General features: G+C 35.7%; 1 protein-coding gene across 6 annotated transcripts in view; it reads right to left on the bottom strand.

Moving 5' to 3' along the window:
• The window catches only part of LOC138318936 (serine/threonine-protein kinase MRCK alpha-like), a 69,320-nt gene that overhangs the window by 27,295 nt on the left and 18,404 nt on the right, over window positions 1–23,621 (bottom strand). For all 6 annotated transcript variants that reach the window (XM_069261753.1, XM_069261754.1, XM_069261756.1 and 3 more), the window contains exons 2-17: window positions 17,207–17,298; window positions 15,956–16,039; window positions 14,375–14,470; window positions 13,851–14,093; window positions 10,401–10,457; window positions 9,642–9,785; window positions 5,139–5,304; window positions 4,762–4,844; window positions 4,417–4,496; window positions 4,038–4,177; window positions 3,672–3,806; window positions 3,287–3,402; window positions 2,901–3,007; window positions 2,475–2,610; window positions 2,046–2,218; window positions 407–701 (exon numbers count right to left, since the gene is read on the bottom strand). In XM_069261753.1, the coding sequence (XP_069117854.1) occupies window positions 407–701; window positions 2,046–2,218; window positions 2,475–2,610; window positions 2,901–3,007; window positions 3,287–3,402; window positions 3,672–3,806; window positions 4,038–4,177; window positions 4,417–4,496; window positions 4,762–4,844; window positions 5,139–5,304; window positions 9,642–9,785; window positions 10,401–10,457; window positions 13,851–14,093; window positions 14,375–14,470; window positions 15,956–16,039; window positions 17,207–17,298 (2,147 nt within the window). The remainder of the gene's footprint in view (window positions 1–406; window positions 702–2,045; window positions 2,219–2,474; window positions 2,611–2,900; window positions 3,008–3,286; window positions 3,403–3,671; window positions 3,807–4,037; window positions 4,178–4,416; window positions 4,497–4,761; window positions 4,845–5,138; window positions 5,305–9,641; window positions 9,786–10,400; window positions 10,458–13,850; window positions 14,094–14,374; window positions 14,471–15,955; window positions 16,040–17,206; window positions 17,299–23,621) is intronic.

Raw genomic sequence — 23,621 nt, 5'->3', positions numbered from 1 at the left:
TTGCGAAAGTTTCCCAGTATAAATGATGATGTAATGTTGATAAGAACATCACTACAGCACACACCAGCAGTGTTTTCCACCCCATATAAGATCAGAAGTAATTAGAAACACCAAGCCATGAAAGATACATGAGATTTTTATATCATTATTTCAATAATTTCCAATTTATCTCGTATGGATGCTAATATACAAAATAATCTTGAATCTTTTTACCTGATACTTGTACAACTAGAATATCATAATATTAAATGTTTTCAATTACAACAACTTACCATGAAACATTCCAACTAGCATAGCTCAAATACACAAATTTTACGAAGGTCTTGGCACCTTTCATATCAAAAGGTTTGACTTCACATATCATTCTAAAATCAACATCATATGAATCCATCCTCGATGTACTTACGAATGCTAATTCTTCCTTTAATCTGGAGTTTTCCTCCTGCATCACAGATTGTTCACGACCAGAATGATCAGATTGTAATTTAAGTCTTTGTAATTCTGCTTGTAACTCATCCACAGAAGCTTGATTACTAAGTTTTTGTTTTAATGTCACATTTTCTTTGGTAATTTCTTTGGTTTTTAACTCCAGTTCTGACATAAGATATTGTTTATCACTAAGTTCAGTCTGGTGCTTAGATAACATTCTAGCTAGTTTCTCCTCTTGTTCAACTTCCTTCCGCTCTATTTCTGTTTTCAATCTGAAACAACAAAGGAGGAAAAAAATGTAATTTCATTATGAATGATTGATTTATAATGTAAAGAGGATCTATTAAAACAACCAAACTTACATAAAAGTTGATGTGTTAAGAACAATGCTCAAATCAGATTTCCAAATAATCAAGTATGCTCTAAACTCCATGATACAGAAAATAGCGCTGAAATGAACATTCTATCTTTAGCAACAAAGATGTTAACATTTGAACCTGTCAAGTAATCCTAAGCGTTGAATTTTCCTACCAATGGTCAATGTGAAATTCGAGTTGATTATATTTGATTTTTCAAAAGAAGTTTTGTTTAAAGAATTTGTGATAATGATGCTGCCATCATAGACACTGAAATAATGATACTTACAAAATTCACTTTTAGCATGCTACACTAAACAGAATATTCACGGTCAACAGCCCTTTTATAGGGTCTTATTTATCTAGCAACAAAGGTGCTGATACAGAAAGATCATTGCAAAGTTGGTTCAAATTTGTAAAAAGTATTTGCAAATTAGAATAAACTTTTTTTATTTTAAACTTTTTTTATTTTTTGTTTTCTATTTGATAGCTAGTGTATTATGTTACCAAACCTTATGCTTAAACTTCCAACGTTAAACAACAAAACCAAACTAGAAGTCAGTCAGTGTCATTAATTTTATAAATTTCACTTTTTAATCTAAGTAGATTATTTGGTTCCATCAAACCTGTGAATTCAGAAGACGTTTTTTGAAATTTTAGCCATTTCGACTCATTTTGCTCCTAAATATGTTTTCACTATATAAACTATAGTAAACTTAACCCCCTCCCCAGGGGGAAACCGGAGACCCCAGGGTCATATAATTCACAATTTTTGTAGAAGAAGATCTTTCTATCTATGAAGAGTGTTTGATTCTATCACATCTGTGAGTGGAGAAGAAGATTTTTGAAATTTTAGTCAATTTTACCCCTTTTGACCCCTCCCACAGCGTCCTTTGGGGGGTGGGGGGTCATATAATTCACAATTTTGATTGGCCTTATGCCTTAGAAGGTTTCTGCAAAGATTCATTGAAATTGTTTCAGCGGTTTTTGAGAAGAAGTCAAAAATATAAATTGTTTACGAACACACGACGGACGATGCACGACAACGGACAAAAGGCAATTAGAATAGGTCACTTGAGACTTCATCTCAGGTGACCTAAACATGTTTAATTACCATAACACTTGATTCCTATTACAGATAATCAAGCTTTTCCCAAAAGAACCGTACATTTTACATCTGATTTATTTATATAACTTTGACTACTTTCGTTTACCCATACTCTTCAACCCTATTAAAAAGTACAATTGACCATTCTCTACCTTGAAATTTCTTGTGTAAGTTCTAATGTAGAAGTATTGGATGCCCTTCCTAGTTGCTTCCTTTTCATACTTTCTATTTCTTGTTCTAACTCTCTCGCAAAAGCCTCTGCCCTCTCTTTCAGTTTCCTTTCCTTACTGGCCTCAGATCTATACTCGTCAGACTGATTTTGTAGCTGTAAAATATAAAGAAAACAATGGTTATCGATACAAGCAGTGAATGTAGTAATGTAGTATGATACATATAAACAAATTGATAGAAATATAAATGATATTTAGTAGCAGTTTAAATATAAAATATAATCACTGGCTTCTGGCACTTTTAATATTCCACGTAAAACTGATTTAAGAGATTGTATTATATTTGGATAAAATGTTCCCATTTTGAATATCTCAATATATTCTATCGGATTGAATGTATAAGAAATTTACCTCTAATATTGACTTTTCTGCTCTCCTCCGTTCGTTCTTCATGCTATCCGCCTTCCTTTTGTACTCCTCCATTTCCTCATCTTTGTTTCTGAACTCCCTAGTAAGCTCCTTTACTCTTGCTTGGGATTTCAATAACCTACAAATTCAGATAATTCTCTATAGTACATACATGTATGCCACATGAAAATAATCTATACATATATGTTTTGCAAACACAGAAAGAGCATAATTCCTTAATATCATGATTCTTTAATGTTAATATCTAATTATGTTTTTTATCGATCTTAAGACATTTGTACCAACTGATCGGAAAATTGGTTTTCAGTATTGGACACACAAAACATTCCAGATATTAAAACATAATCAGATTAATGTAATATTCTGAAAACCCCTTTCTGTGGTTTGTGACTACTTTTGTCAACTTACGAGTCATTTGAATCAGTGTATTGTTCTATGGCTATCTTTTGTTTAGCAAGGGCCTCCTTCAATTCCCTGGCTTGCTGTTTGTACTTGTCCCGAAAGTCTTGAAGTTCCTGTATGAAAAGCATATACAATCTAAGTCAACACCCTGAACAATTAATTTAAGGCTAAGTTGTGTTGGTTATAAAACAAACCTTTGTGTTACCAATATTAAACTTAAATACACAACTCATAATGAGATATAACTACTCTCAGAGTGAGATCATGTTAAGCTAAACTCAGGAGTGAGATAAAACTTATCAATCATGTTTTGATTCTCTAAATTTCATTATCATTTGATGTACACCAAAACTATTTTTTCTGATATATTTATGATACAAAGCAAAATGAACCTTTTCCAGGGCTGATTTTTCCTCGTCTAAAAGTCTGATACGTTTTTCTAGGTCATGTTTGCTGTCCATGGCCCGTTTGAGGTCCTGTTCAACTCCACTGATCTCAGCTTGTGATTCTGTAAAAGAATACAGTCATGCTACATTATACAAGAGCATCCATCAAAAAAGAATATCACTATTTTAAACCATGAAACTGTTGATTCTTCAAAGTATCAATAGAATTGAAATAACATAATAATTAAAATTACCTGTTCTTAAATTTCAGTCTCACTTCATTAAAAGAACAAATTAATTTTTTCAGGATTATCGAAAAAAAATTCTTCTTTTAAAGTTTTAATTTGATGATAAATGACACATCAGTTGTTATGCTGTATAGTTATTATACCTGAGACTACTCTATGTAGAACAGCGATCTCCTCCTTGAGTTGTCGAGCCTCAGACTCTGCAGCACCAGCAGCTGCCGCAGCAGCAGTACTACTCATCTCACCACTGTTGAGCTTCTGTATCGTCATACTAGTATCTACAACCAAAGGGATTACATTTAAATACCTAGTCTTGATAAAAACTCTCAAGTCTTTCCTGTTGTATTAGCTGTTTTGTTTCACATCTTGAAGAACAGCAACATGTAAAATATCCTTTTCAAACAGATTTTTAAAAGATATACTATTTCTTTTTTAATTTTGCTAGCAATTTCTTGCTTATCAGTTCACCAATATTTTGTTTTGATTAACGATAAAGAAACACACTTTACCTTGTAATTTCCTTTGTAGTTCTTTGTTCTCTTTTTCTAAAACCTTTATCTTTCTCTCAAACGCCTCAGCAGCTAAAGACTCTAACTTTTCTGAATCCATCTCACTTACATCCTGAAGGGTTCCAAGGTCTGATATTTGTCTGTAAAGAGAAAGGAACAAGTAAGATCAACTGAATAAACATTAAACAATTAGACCTGTGACTATATTTAATATCAATATCTCTCAGTGAAATATCATACTTATGAAACTCTATCTAACAACTTATAGATAAAGATAATCACTATTACAGATAAAGATAATCACTAGTCTATAGAAATTAAGACCACATCTCTAAATTGACATTGCAAAGTGAGAAATTTAAGATATTTGTAGACTTACGATTCTGATGTAAAAGAAAATCCCACAAAAGGAAGATGATGACCTTTGAATGCAGCATTGGATATTGGTGGTACCGAATCCTGCGAAAAAAATAAATTCCTGATAAAATATCTTTGCTTCATCAACAAACATTTTAGGACCAATACTGGAGACTAATTTAGGTAATGAGACCTTATCATTTACTTCAGGGAATGCATCATTACATTGAGAAATCATTCCATAAACACATTTTTTTCTGAAAAATTATGCAGTCAAAATGCAATACAATAAATCTAATTGCTGTAATACATATGTCACTAAACTGAAGATGGTTATTAACACAGTTTATGTAAAACATTTACTCACTGTATGTCGGAAGTCAGCATCATCAACATCAAAATTGGAAGTGTCCGTTGGGCTACTCACTTCTGGCACATAAGGCGGCGTCACTGTAATAAGTACAATTCACACGTTAATGAATGATGCTAATGATGTCATAGCATCAATACATATATCATTTTTGAAAAAAAATTGACTGATGGTAAGATTAAAGTCTACAGGTAACTTCCTAATATATCAATAACCATTATTCATAATATTATCAATATTATCATTGATTGATCAATATTATTTCTAATTGATCAAAACGAAATATTAAACTCCTAACAATCCACACAAAAATTATGCTCTCCTTGTTTGTCTATGCATCCTTCCTTCAGCAGACCAATATCTGGATTACTTACTGGTACGGATATTCTCCCAATCAATGCCTTCAAACCAGGGATGATTTTTAAAGTCGTCCAATCCATTCTTCCCTAATCGCTTGTCTGCACCACAAATGAGTAATTTCAACAGATCTTTGGCATCATCGGAAATATCATCTACATCATCAGGGAATTCAAACCGTGTCTGAAAAAAAACCCAATGACAATAGAAATATAACAGTCTTCCAAAAGATAACTTCAAAACAGTAATCTTTCAGGAATGTAAAATACAATACCAATTCAAAGACTCCACAAAATTTAAAAAAAAAATCAAAATATTTCTTTGCAAGATGTTGCTGATGAAATTGTATGGGAAGCAATCTATTTGCACCATGTCAAGAATTTGTGTGATGCCATGATGTCTGTGATCCTGAGCAGAGCTGTGCACAGTGGTGTAATCTATCACTGATCACATAATCTCCACTGATAACTGCTATTAAATCTTCCTTTATGTGACAATCACACCCCGCTGGGCCTAACAGCCTGTCCCGACTATAAAACAGCGGGGGCACCATATCATAATGACAAAGTGAAATCAATGAATTAACATTCAATAGGCTGTCCTCTGCATTATAGATTCCACTGCAAGACCTGCTTTATCTCCTTTTAGTGATGATCCTGAGATTATTATTTAAAGCCCTGCTGACCACGCTAAAGGATGTGTTGTGATTATTAAACAAATACATTTTTGCTGTAAGGAAAACAAATGCTGAATGCTGTTATATCATTTTGTTTAAGGTTATTTTACATACTGGTACATTTATCTGCTAAATTAAAGACAAAACAGTATGATTGTGTAAATTACAGTAGTTTGGACAAGTTTTCATTTTGATGTTGGTAGACAAGTTTTCATTTTGATGTTGGTGGACAAGTTTTCATTTTGATGTTGGTGGACAAGTTTTCATTTTGATGTTGGTGGACAAGTTTTCATTTTGATGTTGGTCTAAAGTCTTATCTAAGTCACAGTAACCTACTTTTGGTAAAAACCAAAAACAATGTTTTAACAAGGACATAGTCATTCAGATCCCCCTAATGGAGATATCAAAGCTGAAGTAAGTTTGATTGTGGAGACTTATATGTATGAAGAAAAAAAACAGGAAAAAGGAAGTTGAGCTAAAGAAAGATGGAGTATAATTCAAGTAGGGGCTGCAATTGTTGAATCAGGTATACAGCCTTGACATTTATATTAGACTATATACACAAAGATGGGTGGAGTTTTGCAAAGTAACATTTACCATTTACCATGATATTTTCAGCAATGTTTCCATGGTAACGGAAAAAGTGCAAAAAATGAAAACCTAAAAATAGCAAAAGGTACTACTAGACCATAAAAAGAATGTGTCTATAAAGTTTCGTGGAAATATCTCTGCTGGTTTTAGAGTTATGCTCCAGAAATGAACCTGGTACAAAAATATGATATTTTCAGCAATGTTTCCATGGTTACAGAAAAAAGTACAAAAAGTGAAAACCTTAAAATAGCAAAAGGCACTACTAGACCATAAGACTAATGTGCCTATGGAGTTCCGTGCATATATCTCAACCGGTTTTCCACTTATGCTGCGGAAACGAACCTGGTACAAAAATATGATATTTTCAGCAATGTTTCCATGGTTACGGAAAAAGTCCAAAAAATGAAAACCTAAAAATAGCAAAAGGCACTACTAGACCATAAGACCAATGTGTCTATGAGGTTTCGTGGAAATATCTCTTCTGGTTTTAGAATTATGCTCCGGAAACGAACCTGGTACAAAAATATGATATTTTCAGCAATGTTTCCATGGTTACCGAAAAAATGCAAAAAAGGAAAACCTAAAAATAGCAAAAAGGCACTACTAGACCATAAGACCAATGTGTGTATGAAGTTTCGTGGAAATATCTCTACTGGTTTTAGAGTTATGCTCCGGAAACCATTTGTACGGACGGACGGACGGAAGGACGGACGGACGGAACCCATTTGTATATCCCCCGCCAACTTCGTTCGGCGGGGGATAACTAGGTAGTTGTATTTCTGACCCAAATATGAATTTCAATTCATAACAAAGATTGATAAGGACAAATTGCATGAAAGGGATCTATTCTATGTCAAATCACTATACAAAATATTAAGATGTTATGTTACTTGGATGTAATTTGTCAACTTTTATATCTTGAAATACACTCTGTATTTTTCAAACGTGATAAGATGATAGATATCTACATATACTATCAAACAAAGTGATAGTGAATGCTGTGGGGAGCATATGTTCAGATTGTCTAAAGATAAAGACCATATCCCTCAGCTTACACAACGCTGTTAAGGAAATGATGCATGAAACAAGGATAACAAAACTTTAAACATTTATCTGTCCAACCATGGATAACTAAATTTTATCAATCAAATTTACTTTAGAATCCTTCTTAAGTTTTCAACAACTTCACAATGTTGAGTGACTGTGCTACATTGTAATCAGTGGAGCATATGCAAGGTGCTCAACCCTGGTGAACTTATGATATAGGCATCCATTTGAACATGCCACTATATCAGTTTCTGATATGTAAGAGCAAGGTTAACGCCTGTAAAACATTAACAAACATATTGCATGTGATAAAGTTATATGCCCAATAATCCAATATATATATATTTGAAAAGTGGGAAACAAGCAGTTTGTATAGATATGATGCAAGGTGGTTTTTGAGCTGATCAAATTGTACCAAGGTTTAATATCTGTACAATGAACACTAAACAGCAGCTAGAATTGAAACATTTTAACCTAGCTCATGATCATATATATCACAGCTGAGAATGGCAATCCTGAATTCTACAATACTGTATACATACTGATCAAACTTTAATATTGACCTTGTACAAGCTTGATTTATTGACATTCAGAAGATGTGTATAAAGACGTTGGTGTAGGCTGTTTGGCTATTTTTAGATGTTGGTGGGGTACATGTGTCTTATAACTCCACCGGTAATCTACCAATTAACATAGAAACCGTCACATGTGGTTTGTTGAACTGCCTACTTCTTGTCTCCATGTGTATCTGCTGTAGCTTTCAAGAAACAGCTTGCAAGCATGTAAATAGATCAAGTCTGGATAATGGAAGTAAGTACTGAATCTATAAAAGCTGTACAAGGGAAGTGCATTACAAAGTCTTATTTCTAGAGTATTTATAATCCTTGCAGTTGATCTGAATGTTTTACCTATACATTAAACTATGTTCTGTTTTATGATGCAATGAAAGTGCTAAAGTTGTGCTGATATTCAATTTTTTTTTTATACATGAAAATTCTGAAGAGTTGCCATGATACGACTGAAGTGCTAATAAAACATGGTGATATCTCTTTACTGATCAATATCTTAAAACTGTACCATTACCTAAAATCAATAAGAGAAAGGTGCTATCTGACTTATACATTCAACTTTGTACATTTACCTCAGATTAATTAGCCTCCAAAAACGGCTAATTATATCTTTCCACGATTAAGGAACCATTTTTATTTTCAGACAGTCAACATAGCTAAACATATCTTTGTTTGCTCTATGAAGAGGACCAAACTGAACCAGAGAGGAACCAAGTTAATTACAGTGTATTGTGTCTCCACACAGAAATACCAAATGGTTGCCTGGAAATATGTACTACATGCATGTCTGTGAGGCTGTGTGGCTGGCTATACATATACACAGTGTTATTGATCGCGTCTGTCCCCAACTCTCTCTCTCTTTATTTGTCAATAATTGATTACAAAATTTACATCATCGCAGCACCACTTTTTTATCATTATCTTAATATTGTATTTGTAACTTGAGATGGACTACCAATATTTGTGGTTTTGCACACTAATTTAATTGTTCAGATGGGTTGGCACTGAGTATATATGCTTCATCCATAGACAAGTAATTTGAACCAGTGTCAAGTCTCATCCAAAAATGCATCATCAAGAAGAATCTTACACAGTAGTGGTTTGTAGGCTCCTTCAAGACTTTGACAATGCTATTCAGTGTCACCAGGAAATTGTATATCAATTTTCATTGAAATTAAGAAGATTTTAAAACTTTTGACAGCCATAGATCTATCTCAGATTTCTCAGGATAGCATATCCACAAACATCACCTATTTTATGTGAAATTTCAAAACAATATGGTTTTGAGGAAATCTCTGAAAATCAAAGTAAAATCGAACAGTGATTACAATATAGGCGTGCTTTAATGTATTTTCTGAAAATCAAAGGAAAATCGAACATAGATTACAATATAGGTGTGCTTTAATATATTTCCTACAAAGTTAAAAATTCTCTAGCATGTTTGTGAAAGAAGAGGGGGGGGTGGGGGGAAGCAACAAACCACAAAACTAAAAAAGTATGCGAGACATAATTGTCCTGAACGCCATATGAAATCAAGTCAGAATGTAATGAGATATAAGAGACACAGATATCACTATATATACCCCCTCGGCCAATTTTATGACAAAAATGCACATTTTGAGTTTATTATTTTTTACCTGATGGTTCATGATCTTGCCATAGGTTTCCACGAGAGATTCAGCGTAGAACGGAGTTTCACCATACAGCATCTCATACATACAGACTCCCAATGACCACCAGTCACACTCCGGGCCGTACCGACCATGGCCATCCTCCATAGCCTGTAAGGGAAGTCCACATGTCATTAAGTTTGTCACACTGATTACCACATCACAGACATAGGGGTGTGGTCCAATATTGTTTTAAGTCAGTAGTCTAAGGACATGTTAGGTTTTAGTTTGAGAGAAATTTCTCAAGATAATTAGATATTAAAGTTATAAATGTTCCCCACTTCCACATATCAATGCACTATGTGACACAATAGTGTACAACAGAACTGGGCAGACAACATTATTTCCATCAATTTTATGTAAAGACAATAAAACAGAATATTGGCAATATCTTTAACAGCGAGCGAGTGTGGAATCCAAGGCCCACAGACTAAGTCACATTTGTCTTTAACAGCGAGTCTGGAATCCAGGGCTTAAAGAATAAGTCACATTTGTCTTTAACAGCGAGTCTGGAATCCAGGGCGCACGGACTAAGTCAAATTTGTCTTTAACAACAATGGTAAAGAAAACCAGTTACAAATAAATGACAGAAACTAATTAACTTTATAAAGTTTTGTCTTTTTAGAATAACCTCCAGCTTGATAAGAAATCACATCAGGAAAAATTTCCATCTGCAGAAAATTTCAATGTTTTGAAAAGGAATTTTATCTACTGAAGGAGACCTACTCGAAGAATTTCTGGAGAGATGTAATCTGGTGTACCAACTGCCACTGATGACTGAACCTGAAAAGAGAAGTATCCTTGATTATAAAACATGTTCTTCCTTAGCCTTAGGCAATTAAAGTACAAAGATTTCAAAATTCATGTATGAAAAAACAAAGAAAAATACTGAAAAACAAACAAGAGGCCCATGGGCCTTAACGGTCATCTGACTATTAGTACAATACAACATAGTCGTTTAAAGATTTTAGCCTATTTGACCTCTGTGACCTTGATTGAAGGTCAAGGTAATTCATTTGAACAAACTTGGTAGCCCTTCATCCCAGCATGCTACCAGCATGCCACATGCTCAATATCAGTACCCTGGGCCTTCTGGTTCTTGAGAAGACGTCATTTAAAGATTTTAGTCTATTTGCCGCCCGTGACCTTAAATGAAGATCAAGGTCATTCATTTGAATAAACTTGATAGCCCTTCATCCAAGCATGCTACATGCCCAATATCAGTACCCTGGGCCTTCTGGTTCTTAAGAAGAAGTCATTTAAAGATTTTAGCCTATTTGACCCCTGTGACCTTGAATGAAGATCAAGGTCATTCATTTGAACAAACTTGGTAGCCCTTTATCCCAGCATGCCACAGGCCTAATATCAGGTCTCTAGGCCTCTTCGTTATTCACAAGAATTTGATTAAATGATTTTAGCCTATTTGACCCCTGTGACCTTGAATGAAGGTCAAGGTCATTTATTTGAACAAACTTGGTAGCCCTTCATCCCAGCATCCTACAGGCCAAATATCAGTACCCTGGGCCTTCTGGTTCTTGAGAAGAAGTCATTTAAATATTTTAGCCTATTTGACCCCCGTGACCTTGAATGAAGGTCAAGGTCATTCATTTGAACAAACTTGGTAGCCCTTCATCCCAGCATGCTACAGGCCCAATATCAGTACCCTGGGCCTTCTGGTTCTTGAGAAGAAGTCGTTTAAAGATTTTAGCCTATTTGACCCTCGTGACCTTGAATGAAGGTCAAGGTCATTTATTTGAACAAACTTGGTAGCCCTTCATCCCAGCATGCCACAGGCCTAATATCAGGTCTCTAGGCCTCTTAGTTATTCACAAGAAGTTGTTTAAAGGATTTTAGCCTATTTGACCCCTGTGACCTTGAATGAAGGTCAAGATCATTTATTTGAACAAACCTTCATCCCAGCATCCTACAGGCCAAATATCAGTACCCTGGGCCTTCTGGTTCTTGAGAAGAAGTTGTTTAAATATTTTAGCCTTTTTGACCCTCGTGACCTTGAATGAAGGTCAAGGTCATTTATTTGAACAAACTTGGTAGCCCTTCATCCCAGCATGCCACAGGCCTAATATCAGGTCTCTAGGCCTCTTAGTTATTCACAAGAAGTTGTTTAAAGGATTTTAGCCTATTTGACCCCTGTGACCTTGAATGAAGGTCAAGGTCATTTATTTGAACAAACTTGGTAGCCCTTCATCCCAGCATCCTACAGGCCAAATATCAGTACCCTGGGCCTTCTGGTTCTTGAGAAGAAGTTGTTTAAAGATTTTAGCCTTTTTGACCCTCGTGACCTTGAATGAAGGTCAAGGTCATTTATTTGAACAAACTTGGTAGCCCTTCATCCCAGCATGCCACAGGCCTAATATCAGGTCTCTAGGCCTCTTAGTTATTCACAAGAAGTTGTTTAAAGGATTTTAGCCTATTTGACCCCTGTGACCTTGAATGAAGGTCAAGGTCATTTATTTGAACAAACTTGGTAGCCCTTCATCCCAGCATCCTACAGGCCAAATATCAGTACCCTGGGCCTTCTGGTTCTTGAGAAGAAGTTGTTTAAAGATTTTAGCCTTTTTGACCCCTGTGACCTTGAATGAAGGTCAAGGTCATTTATTTGAACAAACTTGGTAGCCCTTCATCCCAGCATCCTACAGGCCAAATATCAGTACCCTGGGCCTTCTGGTTCTTGAGAAGAAGTTGTTTAAAGATTTTAGCCTATTTGACCCCTGTGACCTTGAATGAAGATCAAGGTCATTCATTTGAACAAACTTGGTAGCCCTTCATCCCAGCATGCCACAGGCCTAATATCAGGTCTCTAGGCCTCTTAGTTATTCACAAGAAGTTGTTTAAAGGATTTTAGCCTATTTGACCCCTGTGACCTTGAATGAAGGTCAAGGTCATTTATTTGAACAAACTTGGTAGCCCTTCATCCCAGCATCCTACAGGCCAAATATCAGTACCCTGGGCCTTCTGGTTCTTGAGAAGAAGTTGTTTAAAGATTTTAGCCTTTTTGACCCTCGTGACCTTGAATGAAGGTCAAGGTCATTTATTTGAACAAACTTGGTAGCCCTTCATCCCAGCTTGCCACAGGCCTAATATCAGGTCTCTAGGCCTCTTAGTTATTCACAAGAAGTTGTTTAAAGGATTTTAGCCTATTTGACCCCGGTGACCTTGAATGAAGGTCAAGGTCATTTATTTGAACAAACTTGGTAGCCCTTCATCCCAGCATCCTACAGGCCAAATATCAGTACCCTGGGCCTTCTGGTTCTTGAGAAGAAGTTGTTTAAAGATTTTAGCCTTTTTGACCCCTGTGACCTTGAATGAAGGTCAAGGTCATTTATTTGAACATACTTGGTAGCCCTTTATCCCAGCATCCTACAGGCTAAATATCAGTACCCTGGGCCTTCTGGTTCTTGAGAAGAAGTTGTTTAAAGATTTTAGCCTTTTTGACCCTCGTGACCTTGAATGAAGGTCAAGGTCATTTATTTGAACAAACTTGGTAGCCCTTCATCCCAGCATGCCACAGGCCTAATATCAGGTCTCTAGGCCTCTTAGTTATTCACAAGAAGTTGTTTAAAGGATTTTAGCCTATTTGACCCCTGTGACCTTGAATGAAGGTCAAGGTCATTTATTTGAACAAACTTGGTAGCCCTTCATCCCAGCATCCTACAGGCCAAATATCAGTACCCTGGGCCTTCTGGTTCTTGAGAAGAAGTTGTTTAAAGATTTTAGCCTTTTTGACCCCTGTGACCTTGAATGAAGGTCAAGGTCATTCATTTGAACAAACTTGGTAGCCCTCCATCCCAGCAACCTACAGGCCAAATATGAGTACCCTGGGCCTTCCGGTTATTGAGAAGAAGTCGTTTGAATAAAAAGTTTACGCACGGCGCACGGCGGACGGCGGACGGCGGACGGCGCACGGCGCACGGCGCACGACGACGGACGGTGCATGATGACAATAGGTCATCCTGACCCTTCGGGTCAGATGAAAAAACAAAGAAAAATACTGAAAAACAATAAATCAGAAACAACAAAGAAATTATAAAATAAACCGATCTTTCTTCATTGTATGAAAATGGATGAGATGGGTGTTGATCTCCAATTTTGCAAATACAGTTCATTAGCATATATATTTAAACTAAAGTTGAAATGCGTGAATAAATCAAAGCTTACCGTTCCATCTTCCAGAAGACGAAGACAGGATCCAAAGTCAGCTAGCACTATATGACCACTCTGATCTATGAGAACATTGTCAGGTTTTATGTCCCTGTGCACATAACACAACTTGTGGATAGAACTAATAGCCAGCACCATCTCAGCAATGTAAAACTTGGCCATGTCCTCAGGGAGACGATCCTCAAATTTGCTCAGCAGTGTCAGAAGGTCACCTCCGCAGTAGTAGTCCATCACAAGGTACTGCAAGGATTAGACAAATGATTAAACACCAATTAACACAGCTAATGGTGCTACAAGATACTATTTACATCCTGCGATTTTGGACAGCCTATCTCACCATAGGATACCACTGCTTGTTGAAAGGTTTGCACATTATCGTATTAAACACTAAATAGTTAAAACTTATGGCTCATAATTTTAACAAATGCAAGTAACTATAATTTTTCTTTTAAATCAGTTTACTGCTATAATATTGGATACTGCAACCTCTTTTTGATTTAGAGTACAGTTAGAGGACCTACCAGAAAGTTGTCATCTTGAAATGCGTAATGGAGATTGGTGATCCAGTGACGATCACCATACACCAATACATCCCTTTCTTCTTTGAAACAGGCCGTCTAAAAAAACACAAAATGTGACAAATAATGACAAACAATTTCAAAAATGAATTTTCTGTTAGAAATGATGGAAATATTGATTCATTACTGTAAGTATTTCCTATTCACCATATAAGTGTACATTATTAATCCCTTCCCCACCTAACTTTGGAGAACCAAATTAGTTTCCAAATCCAGTTTTCTTTTCTTCAGTTATAACCTCAAAAATCTCTTGAAGAGGAATCTCCCCATGGACTTAAACTTAATTGAGTAACAGTCCCTTGTGTTTCTGCTGATTAATTAATTCCATGAATATATAAACTAGGCCAAGGGCAATTCTCAAGTACACCAATTTTTGTACTACATATGTGACAATACTCTGCAATGTTCATGGCGTTGTTTGATTACTGTCAATGAAGAATTTAGTATACAGTCAAACTTTGTGTAACGATCTAGACCACCCAAGGGACAAGTCTCTATAGCCAAGTGGTCTTTATAAACAGGTCGAATTGTTATAAATGGCAATGTGGAACCCTAAGAGAGTGGTCTTAATAGGCAGGTAGTCTATAAACAGAGGTGGCTAAGGCAAATTCCACTGTATTTAATGTATACATATTCAATAGGTTAACAAGATAAAACTCAACTGCTTCAAAAATAGCACACTAGAAAGTAAATGTAGCTCTATATCAAAGATTGTTAAACAATTATCATTTGTACCAGATTTACTATTATTGAATGTAACAAAAGAAAGGATTACCTATTTCTAATGTATAGACATATATTTTCTGAATTGAGATAATATTCTTTATTTTTATTAAAGTTCTGATTACAATAAAATATTAAGAAAGAAATAATAAGATAAGGAATAAATGAGGTTACTTTTTCTTCACTTTTTATGGCTTTATTTCCCTTATTATCTTTTTTTCATTTCCGTGTAATTAGTTTTTATCGCAACACCTCATACTTAGCATGAGTGTAGAACCTAAAAGCTATATCATGTAAACAAAATTAAATTATCGTTCAGGGTGCATGGTATAGCATTCAAACTGAGCTAACAGTCAGTATCCTGTGCTGTGTGACAAGCATAACCATGTGTAAAAGCAGAAAATGGAGGCTATGTGTGTTTGAGGGAGAGAGGCCTAGTCAGTACAATCTTTAAATATTCATTTACTACTTGACAGCCAGCACTGCTGAACCGAAGACAGCTGTAGAGGAACTTCACAGAAATGAAGTCTACTAATTATTTTGTAAGATATATACACATACAGTAGATAGCAAACTCATCATGATCGTTATATTTTTAACAGTCAGAGGATGTTGTCTGTTTCATTCATTTGCACAATGTTTGTAAACCAAATGATATGAGTTACATTAGCCAACCAGCGTATCGGAGGACTAGAGAAACAACATCTTACCAAAATCATCTTACAAAAAGATATAATGAATATTCAATTACAAACAAATGAAAACTTCATCAAAGTAGACAAATCATATCTCATCACTCACTTCAGCTCGTTTCAGCATTTCCCACTTATTGAGGATTTTCATCGCAAAAACCTGGTCCGTTGACTTCAGCTTAACAACTGCCACCTAAGATGAAGAAAATATACTGACAAATAATGCACTGATATGATATATTATGAAAAGTAAAGGAATTTATAATATTGTACAAGATACTGTTCTAGCCGTATATTTCCACAGGGATAATCCTTTTGTGATTTCATGGACATTGCTATGTTCGAAAATAAAATTTCACAAAATATTGAAAAATGGTTGAATCATATATATATTTCTTTTATACCTACGGGTGTAATACTGGCTGGGCAATACACTCATATCGCCTGGGGCTGTATTGCATGGCTACCCATGCAATAAAGCCCCGTGACATCACGGCGTCAATAAATTTCCATTTCCTCGGTAAAATTTTAACTATTTTTTCATAAATATGACCGTTTTACTATAAAAGATGCAAACAACGGAACTTTGGTTGAAAATATCACGTAATTTTTCATTTATGGAAAATTGACTTTCAGTCATGGATTTCTTAGAATTTATTTCAAAATGGCGGGATATTATAGTTGTAAAATTGCAATACAATAAAATAGGGATATTCTATAAGCCTCGGGTTTTAAAACATTTTGTAACCCTCGGGTAGAATATCCCTATCCTTCATATCCACTTATGAAAGAGTCTTAAAACCCTTAACACCAAATTGTTAAATTCTAAATACATCTATGTTTAAATCAAATTTTCTTTTTCATGCGAAAGTTTTAACATGCTAAAGTAGCCTGCTCTTCTGTATGTATTGGACTGGTCCACCATATGTATCAACACATTTAGAAATGTGACCAGAAACATCTCCTTGTGAGTCGCACTGCAGCAGCAACAGTTACATGTTATACTTTATACAGATATACCAGGCATATAATTCTGGTGCTGTATTTCCAGCAAAGCAATGTGTGTACAAACTTTTATTGATTATCACCAGTTTTAGGACTGGTTACATGAAATTTGACTTGTGAGGCAGAAGAATTTGCAGCATCCGTAGCAGTAACATTTTACTGTTATGTATTAATCAGCATGCTGCAGGAAAAATTAAATGTTGAATCTTCATCATTAGGCACAGTACACTACCTAAATAATTGTAAGCAAGTTGATGAGAATCTCATTTTTTTATCATCAATCAAAGTAATATTCATTCACTAATTGGACAAGAACAGCAAATTAATTTACTCTGGGAAAAGAGGCAAAACTTACCTCTCCAAAAGCACCTCTGCCAATAATCCGGATGGTATCAAAATCATCTCGGTGAAGCCTGTACTGCTTGATCTTGTTGACCACTGGCTTGGCTACAAATTGAAGAAAATTGATTTGAAAAACACCTACATCATAAATACAATGCACTGTATATAACGTAATTCTTATGTATCAAAATTAAAATGAGGGTCATAATTCTTGATTGGTTGCAGTCACTTGATGCAACATTTATTAATGCATTTAATCTAACAAATACATATGCTCTGAAGTTTTTTGATGTACCAGTGTAAAATTCTGATTAGTGTAGATGTATAAGTGTACCATTGTAAAATGTACTCGGGGTATATGGATATATGCATGGACATTAGATGTAATATGAACACACATGGACATCAGATGCAAAAGAAACACTTGAAACTGTTGACATGTGTTGATGACAGGATCCATGCACATATGTAACTGAAGTTACATTGTGGTTGTAGCTATTTTCTTTATATGTTCACTGAACTTCACAGAATTACCATATGCTTTCATCAAAAGATGTAATGACATGTGTATGACTTCTTTGAGATAAACCATTATTTAATAAGCATTATTCAATTGAAATATGCACCAGCTGGGAGTGTCTGTATAGTTGGTAGTATTAACTGTTTGAGTTTCCATGTCTTGATCCCACCACTTAAACGACGTGTGATTGTGGAGAAGTGTATTGACACAGTCTGGTGTAAACCCTCATTACAGGAGATAGTACTTCCCAACTCGATGGCTTTACACCGCCATTACATACATTACAAGTACTTAATGATCTGCATGACATTGTATTGTACTTGTCATCACAATCATCTCTATCAGTGACATATCAGTATATATGTAAATAGTATATACCACACAAAGCTGCATGTCCATACATCTATGTACCATATACCACACAAAGCTGCATGTCTGTACATCTATGTACCATATACCACACAAAGCTGCATGTCTGTACATCTATGTACCATATACCACACAAAGCTGCATGTCCATACATCTATGTACCATATACCACACAAAGCTGCATGTCTGTACATCTATGTACCATATACCACACAAAGCTGCATGTCTGTACATCTATGTACCATATACCACACAAAGCTGCATGTCTGTACATCTATGTACCATATACCACACAAAGCTGCATGTCCATACATCTATGTACCATATACCACACAAAGCTGCATGTCTGTACATCTATGTACCATATACCACACAAAGCTGCATGTCCATACATCTATGTACCATATACCACACAAAGCTGCATGTCCATACATCTATGTATCATATACCACACAAAGCTGCATGTCCATACATCTATGTACCATATACCACACAAAGCTGCATGTCTGTACATCTATGTACCATATACCACACAAAGCTGCATGTCTGTACATCTATGTACCATATACCACACAAAGCTGCATGTCTGTACATCTATGTACCATATACCACACAAAGCTGCATGTCTGTACATCTATGTACCATATACCACACAAAGCTGCATGTCCATACATCTATGTACCATATACCACACAAAGCTGCATGTCTGTACATCTATGTACCATATACCACACAAAGCTGCATGTCCATACAGCTATGTACCATATACCACACAAAGCTGCATGTCTGTACATCTACGTACCATATACCACAGAAAGCTGCATGTCCATACATCTATGTACCATATACCACACAAAGCTGCATGTCTGTACATCTATGTACCATATACCACACAAAGCTGCATGTCTGTACATCTATGTACCATATACCACACAAAGCTGCATGTCCATACATCTATGTACCATATACCACACAAAGCTGCATGTCCATACATCTATACATGTACCATATGCCACACAAAGCTGCATGTCTGTACATCTATGTACCATATACCACACACAAAGCTGCATGTCTGTACATCTATGTACCATATACCACACAAAGCTGCATGTCTGTACATCTATGTACCATATACCACACAAAGCTGCATGTCTGTACATCTATGTACCATATACCACACAAAGCTGCATGTCTGTACATCTATGTACCATATACCACACAAAGCTGCATGTCTGTACATCTATGTACCATATACCACACAAAGCTGCATGTCTGTACATCTATGTACCATATACCACACAAAGCTGCATGTCTGTACATCTATGTACCATATACCACACAAAGCTGCATGTCTGTACATCTATGTACCATATACCACACAAAGCTGCATGTCTGTACATCTATGTACCATATACCACACAAAGCTGCATGTCTGTACATCTACGTACCATATACCACACAAAGCTGAATGTCTGTACATCTATGTACCATATACCACACAAAGCTGCATGTCTGTACATCTATGTACCATATACCACACAAAGCTGCATGTCTGTACATCTATGTACCATATACCACACAAAGCTGAATGTCTGTACATCTACGTACCATATACCACACAAAGCTGAATGTCTGTACATCTATGTACCATATACCACACAAAGCTGCATGTCTGTACATCTACGTACCATATACCACACAAAGCTGAATGTCTGTACATCTACGTACCATATACCACACAAAGCTGAATGTCTGTACATCTATGTACCATATACCACACAAAGCTGCATGTCTGTACATTTATGTACCATATACCACACAAAGCTGCATGTCTGTACATCTATGTACCATATACCACACAAAGCTGCATGTCTGTACATCTATGTACCATATACCACACAAAGCTGCATGTCTGTACATCTATGTACCATATACCACACAAAGCTGCATGTCCATACATCTATGTTCCATATACCACTCAAAGCTGCATGAATAAGCACCCAAGGCATTTAAAAAATTGAAAAAAAATGTAAAGGTGACAATTTAATTAGATGGAAATATTAAAACCCTATAAAGTTTTGTGTAGCTTTGGTCTTTATTTATGACCAGGCAATTGAAATTGAGGCCTCATAAGGGAGGAGGGGTGCTTATAGGGATATGGGCACTTTAATTATTGGGTCAAATACTGTATGTACCATATACCACACAAAGCTGCATCTCATGCACTCATATATATTTGCAAGTCATTTCTCGGTTAATATAACCAAGATAAAAATAACTATTCATCAAATTTAAGATATTTGCATCAGCTGGAGTAGTTTGCATACATTTTAAATTGTATACCAGATAATTACAAAGGTATGGTATTTAATCTCCTACAACCAGCAGCAGTCAGATTACACCTGCTTGTTATAGAAAACCTGATTATCAGTATAACTCACATGAATTATGATTGTTGTCTACAGCAAAGATTTGTTTTATTTAGTGGGTGCTATTTCTACTTCACCCTTCTCCTGGCTGAATTTTTGGCATATTACTATACACCCAAACTATATGACACATTATGTGTACATTCTACCCATACCGAAGTCATCTCACAGCTGCAGCATGTAGCAGTGTGTATACAAATTATAGTGAATTATTCACACATGCATCAGATCGACAAGATAACAAGGTCAACTACCAAAGGTAGTTTTATTACAGGTTCTCTGTTGTAATTTTTACTTCCTTATAAAACCACAAATAAAAGTTATAAATGTTTATCAAAATTTGACATGCAGCCATGCAGATCCTTTACAATTAACTGACAGGTGATCAGTACAGATAACTGACAGGTGATCAGTACAGATCATAGCTAGAATTCCATTAGGTGATCAGTACAGATCAACGCTAGCTTTAGTATTTCATTCTGATCAGTACAGATCATAGCTAGAATTCCATTAGGTGATCAGTACAGATCAAGCTAGAATTCCATTAGTGATCAGTACAGATCAACGCTAGCTTAGTATTTCATTCTGATCAGTATAGATCAAGCTAGAATTCCATTAGGTGATCAGTACAGATCAACGCTAGCTTTAGTATTTCATTCTGATCAGTACAGATCATAGCTAGAATTCCATTAGGTGATCAGTACAGATCAACGCTAGCTTTAGTATTTCATTCTGATCAGTACAGATCATAGCTAGAATTCCATTAGGTGATCAGTACAGATCAAGCTAGCTTTAGTATTTCATTCTGATCAGTATAGATCAAGCTAGCTTTAGTATTTCATTCTGATCAGTATAGATCACTAGCTAGAATTCCATTAGGTGATCAGTACAGATCAACGCTAGCTTTAGTATTTCATTCTGATCAGTACAGATCATAGCTAGAATTCCATTAGGTGATCAGTACAGATCAACGCTAGCTTTAGTATTTCATTCTGATCAGTATAGATCACAGCTAGAATTCCATTAGGTGATCAGTACAGATCATAGCTAGCTTTAGTATTTCATTCTGATCAGTACAGATCATAGCTAGAATTCCATTAGGTGATCAGTACAGATCAACGCTAGCTTTAGTATTTCATTCTGATCAGTACAGATCATAGCTAGAATTCCATTAGGTGATCAGTACAGATCAACGCTAGCTTTAGTATTTCATTCTGATCAGTACAGATCATAGCTAGAATTCCATTAGGTGATCAGTACAGATCATAGCTAGCTTTAGTATTTCATTCTGATCAGTACAGATCATAGCTAGAATTCCATTAGGTGATCAGTACAGATCAACGCTAGCTTTAGTATTTCATTCTGATCAGTATAGATCACAGCTAGAATTCCATTAGGTGATCAGTACAGATCATAGCTAGAGTATTTCATTCTGATCAGTACAGATCATAGCTAGAATTCCATTAGGTGATCAGTACAGATCAACGCTAGCTTTAGTATTTCATTCTGATCAGTACAGATCATAGCTAGAATTCCATTAGGTGATCAGTACAGATCAACGCTAGCTTTAGTATTTCATTCTGATCAGTACAGATCATAGCTAGAATTCCATTAGGTGATCAGTACAGATCAACGCTAGCTTTAGTATTTCATTCTGATCAGTACAGATCATAGCTAGAATTCCATTAGGTGATCAGTACAGATCATAGCTAGAATTCCATTAGGTGATCAGTACAGATCAACGCTAGCTTTAGTATTTCATTCTGATCAGTACAGATCATAGCTAGCTTTAATTCCATTAGGTGATCAGTACAGATCATAGCTAGAATTCCATTAGGTGATCAGTACAGATCAACGCTAGCTTTAGTATTTCATTCTGATCAGTACAGATCATAGCTAGAATTCCATTAGGTGATCAGTACAGATCAACGCTAGCTTTAGTATTTCATTCTGATCAGTACAGATCATAGCTAGAATTCCATTAGGTGATCAGTACAGATCAACGCTAGCTTTAGTATTTCATTCTGATCAGTACAGATCATAGCTAGAATTCCATTAGGTGATCAGTACAGATCATAGCTAGAATTCCATTAGGTGATCAGTACAGATCATAGCTAGAATTCCATTAGGTGATCAGTACAGATCAACGCTAGCTTAAGCTATAGTATTTCCTTCAGGTGATCAGTACAGATCATAGCTAGAATTCCATTAGGTGATCAGTACAGATCATAGCTAGAATTACATAAGGTGATCAGTACATACAGATCATAGCTAGAATTCCATTAGGTGATCAGTACAGATCATAGCTAGCTTTAGTATTTCATTCTGATCAGTACAGATCACAGCTAGAATTCCATTAGGTGATCAGTACAGATCAACGCTAGCTTTAGTATTTCATTCTGATCAGTATCAGTAAGATCACAGCTAGAATTCCATTAGGTGATCAGTACAGATCAACGCTAGCTTTAGTATTTCATTCTGATCAGTACAGATCACAGCTAGAATTCCATTAGGTGATCAGTACAGATCATAGCTAGCTTTAGTATTTCATTCGTGATCAGTACAGATCATAGCTAGAATTCCATTAGGTGATCAGTACAGATCATAGCTAGAATTCCATTAGGTGATCAGTACAGATCATAGCTAGAATTCCATTAGGTGATCAGTACAGATCAACGCTAGCTTAAGCTATAGTATTTCCTTCAGGTGATCAGTACAGATCATAGTAGCTAGATTCCATTAGGTGATCAGTACAGACAGACATATTGTAGCTAGTATTTCCTTAAGGTGATCAGTACATATTGTAGCTAGTATTTCTTTAAGGTGATCAGTACATATTGTAGCTAGTATTTCCTTAAGGTGATCAGTACATATTGTAGCTAGTATTTCTTTAAGGTGATCAGTACATATTGTAGCTAGTATTTCCTTAAGGTGATCAGTACATATTGTAGCTAGTATTTCCTTAAGGTGATCAGTACATATTGTAGCTAGTATTTCTTTAAGGTGATCAGTACATATTGTAGCTAGTATTTCCTTAAGGTGATCAGTACATATTGTAGCTAGTATTTCCTTAAGGTGATCAGTACATATTGTAGCTAGTATTTCTTTAA

The sequence above is a fragment of the Argopecten irradians genome, chromosome 3 (genome assembly GCF_041381155.1).
Source record: "Argopecten irradians isolate NY chromosome 3, Ai_NY, whole genome shotgun sequence".
NCBI lineage: Eukaryota > Metazoa > Mollusca > Bivalvia > Pectinida > Pectinidae > Argopecten > Argopecten irradians.
This window is presented reverse-complemented; position numbering and strand designations above follow the sequence as displayed.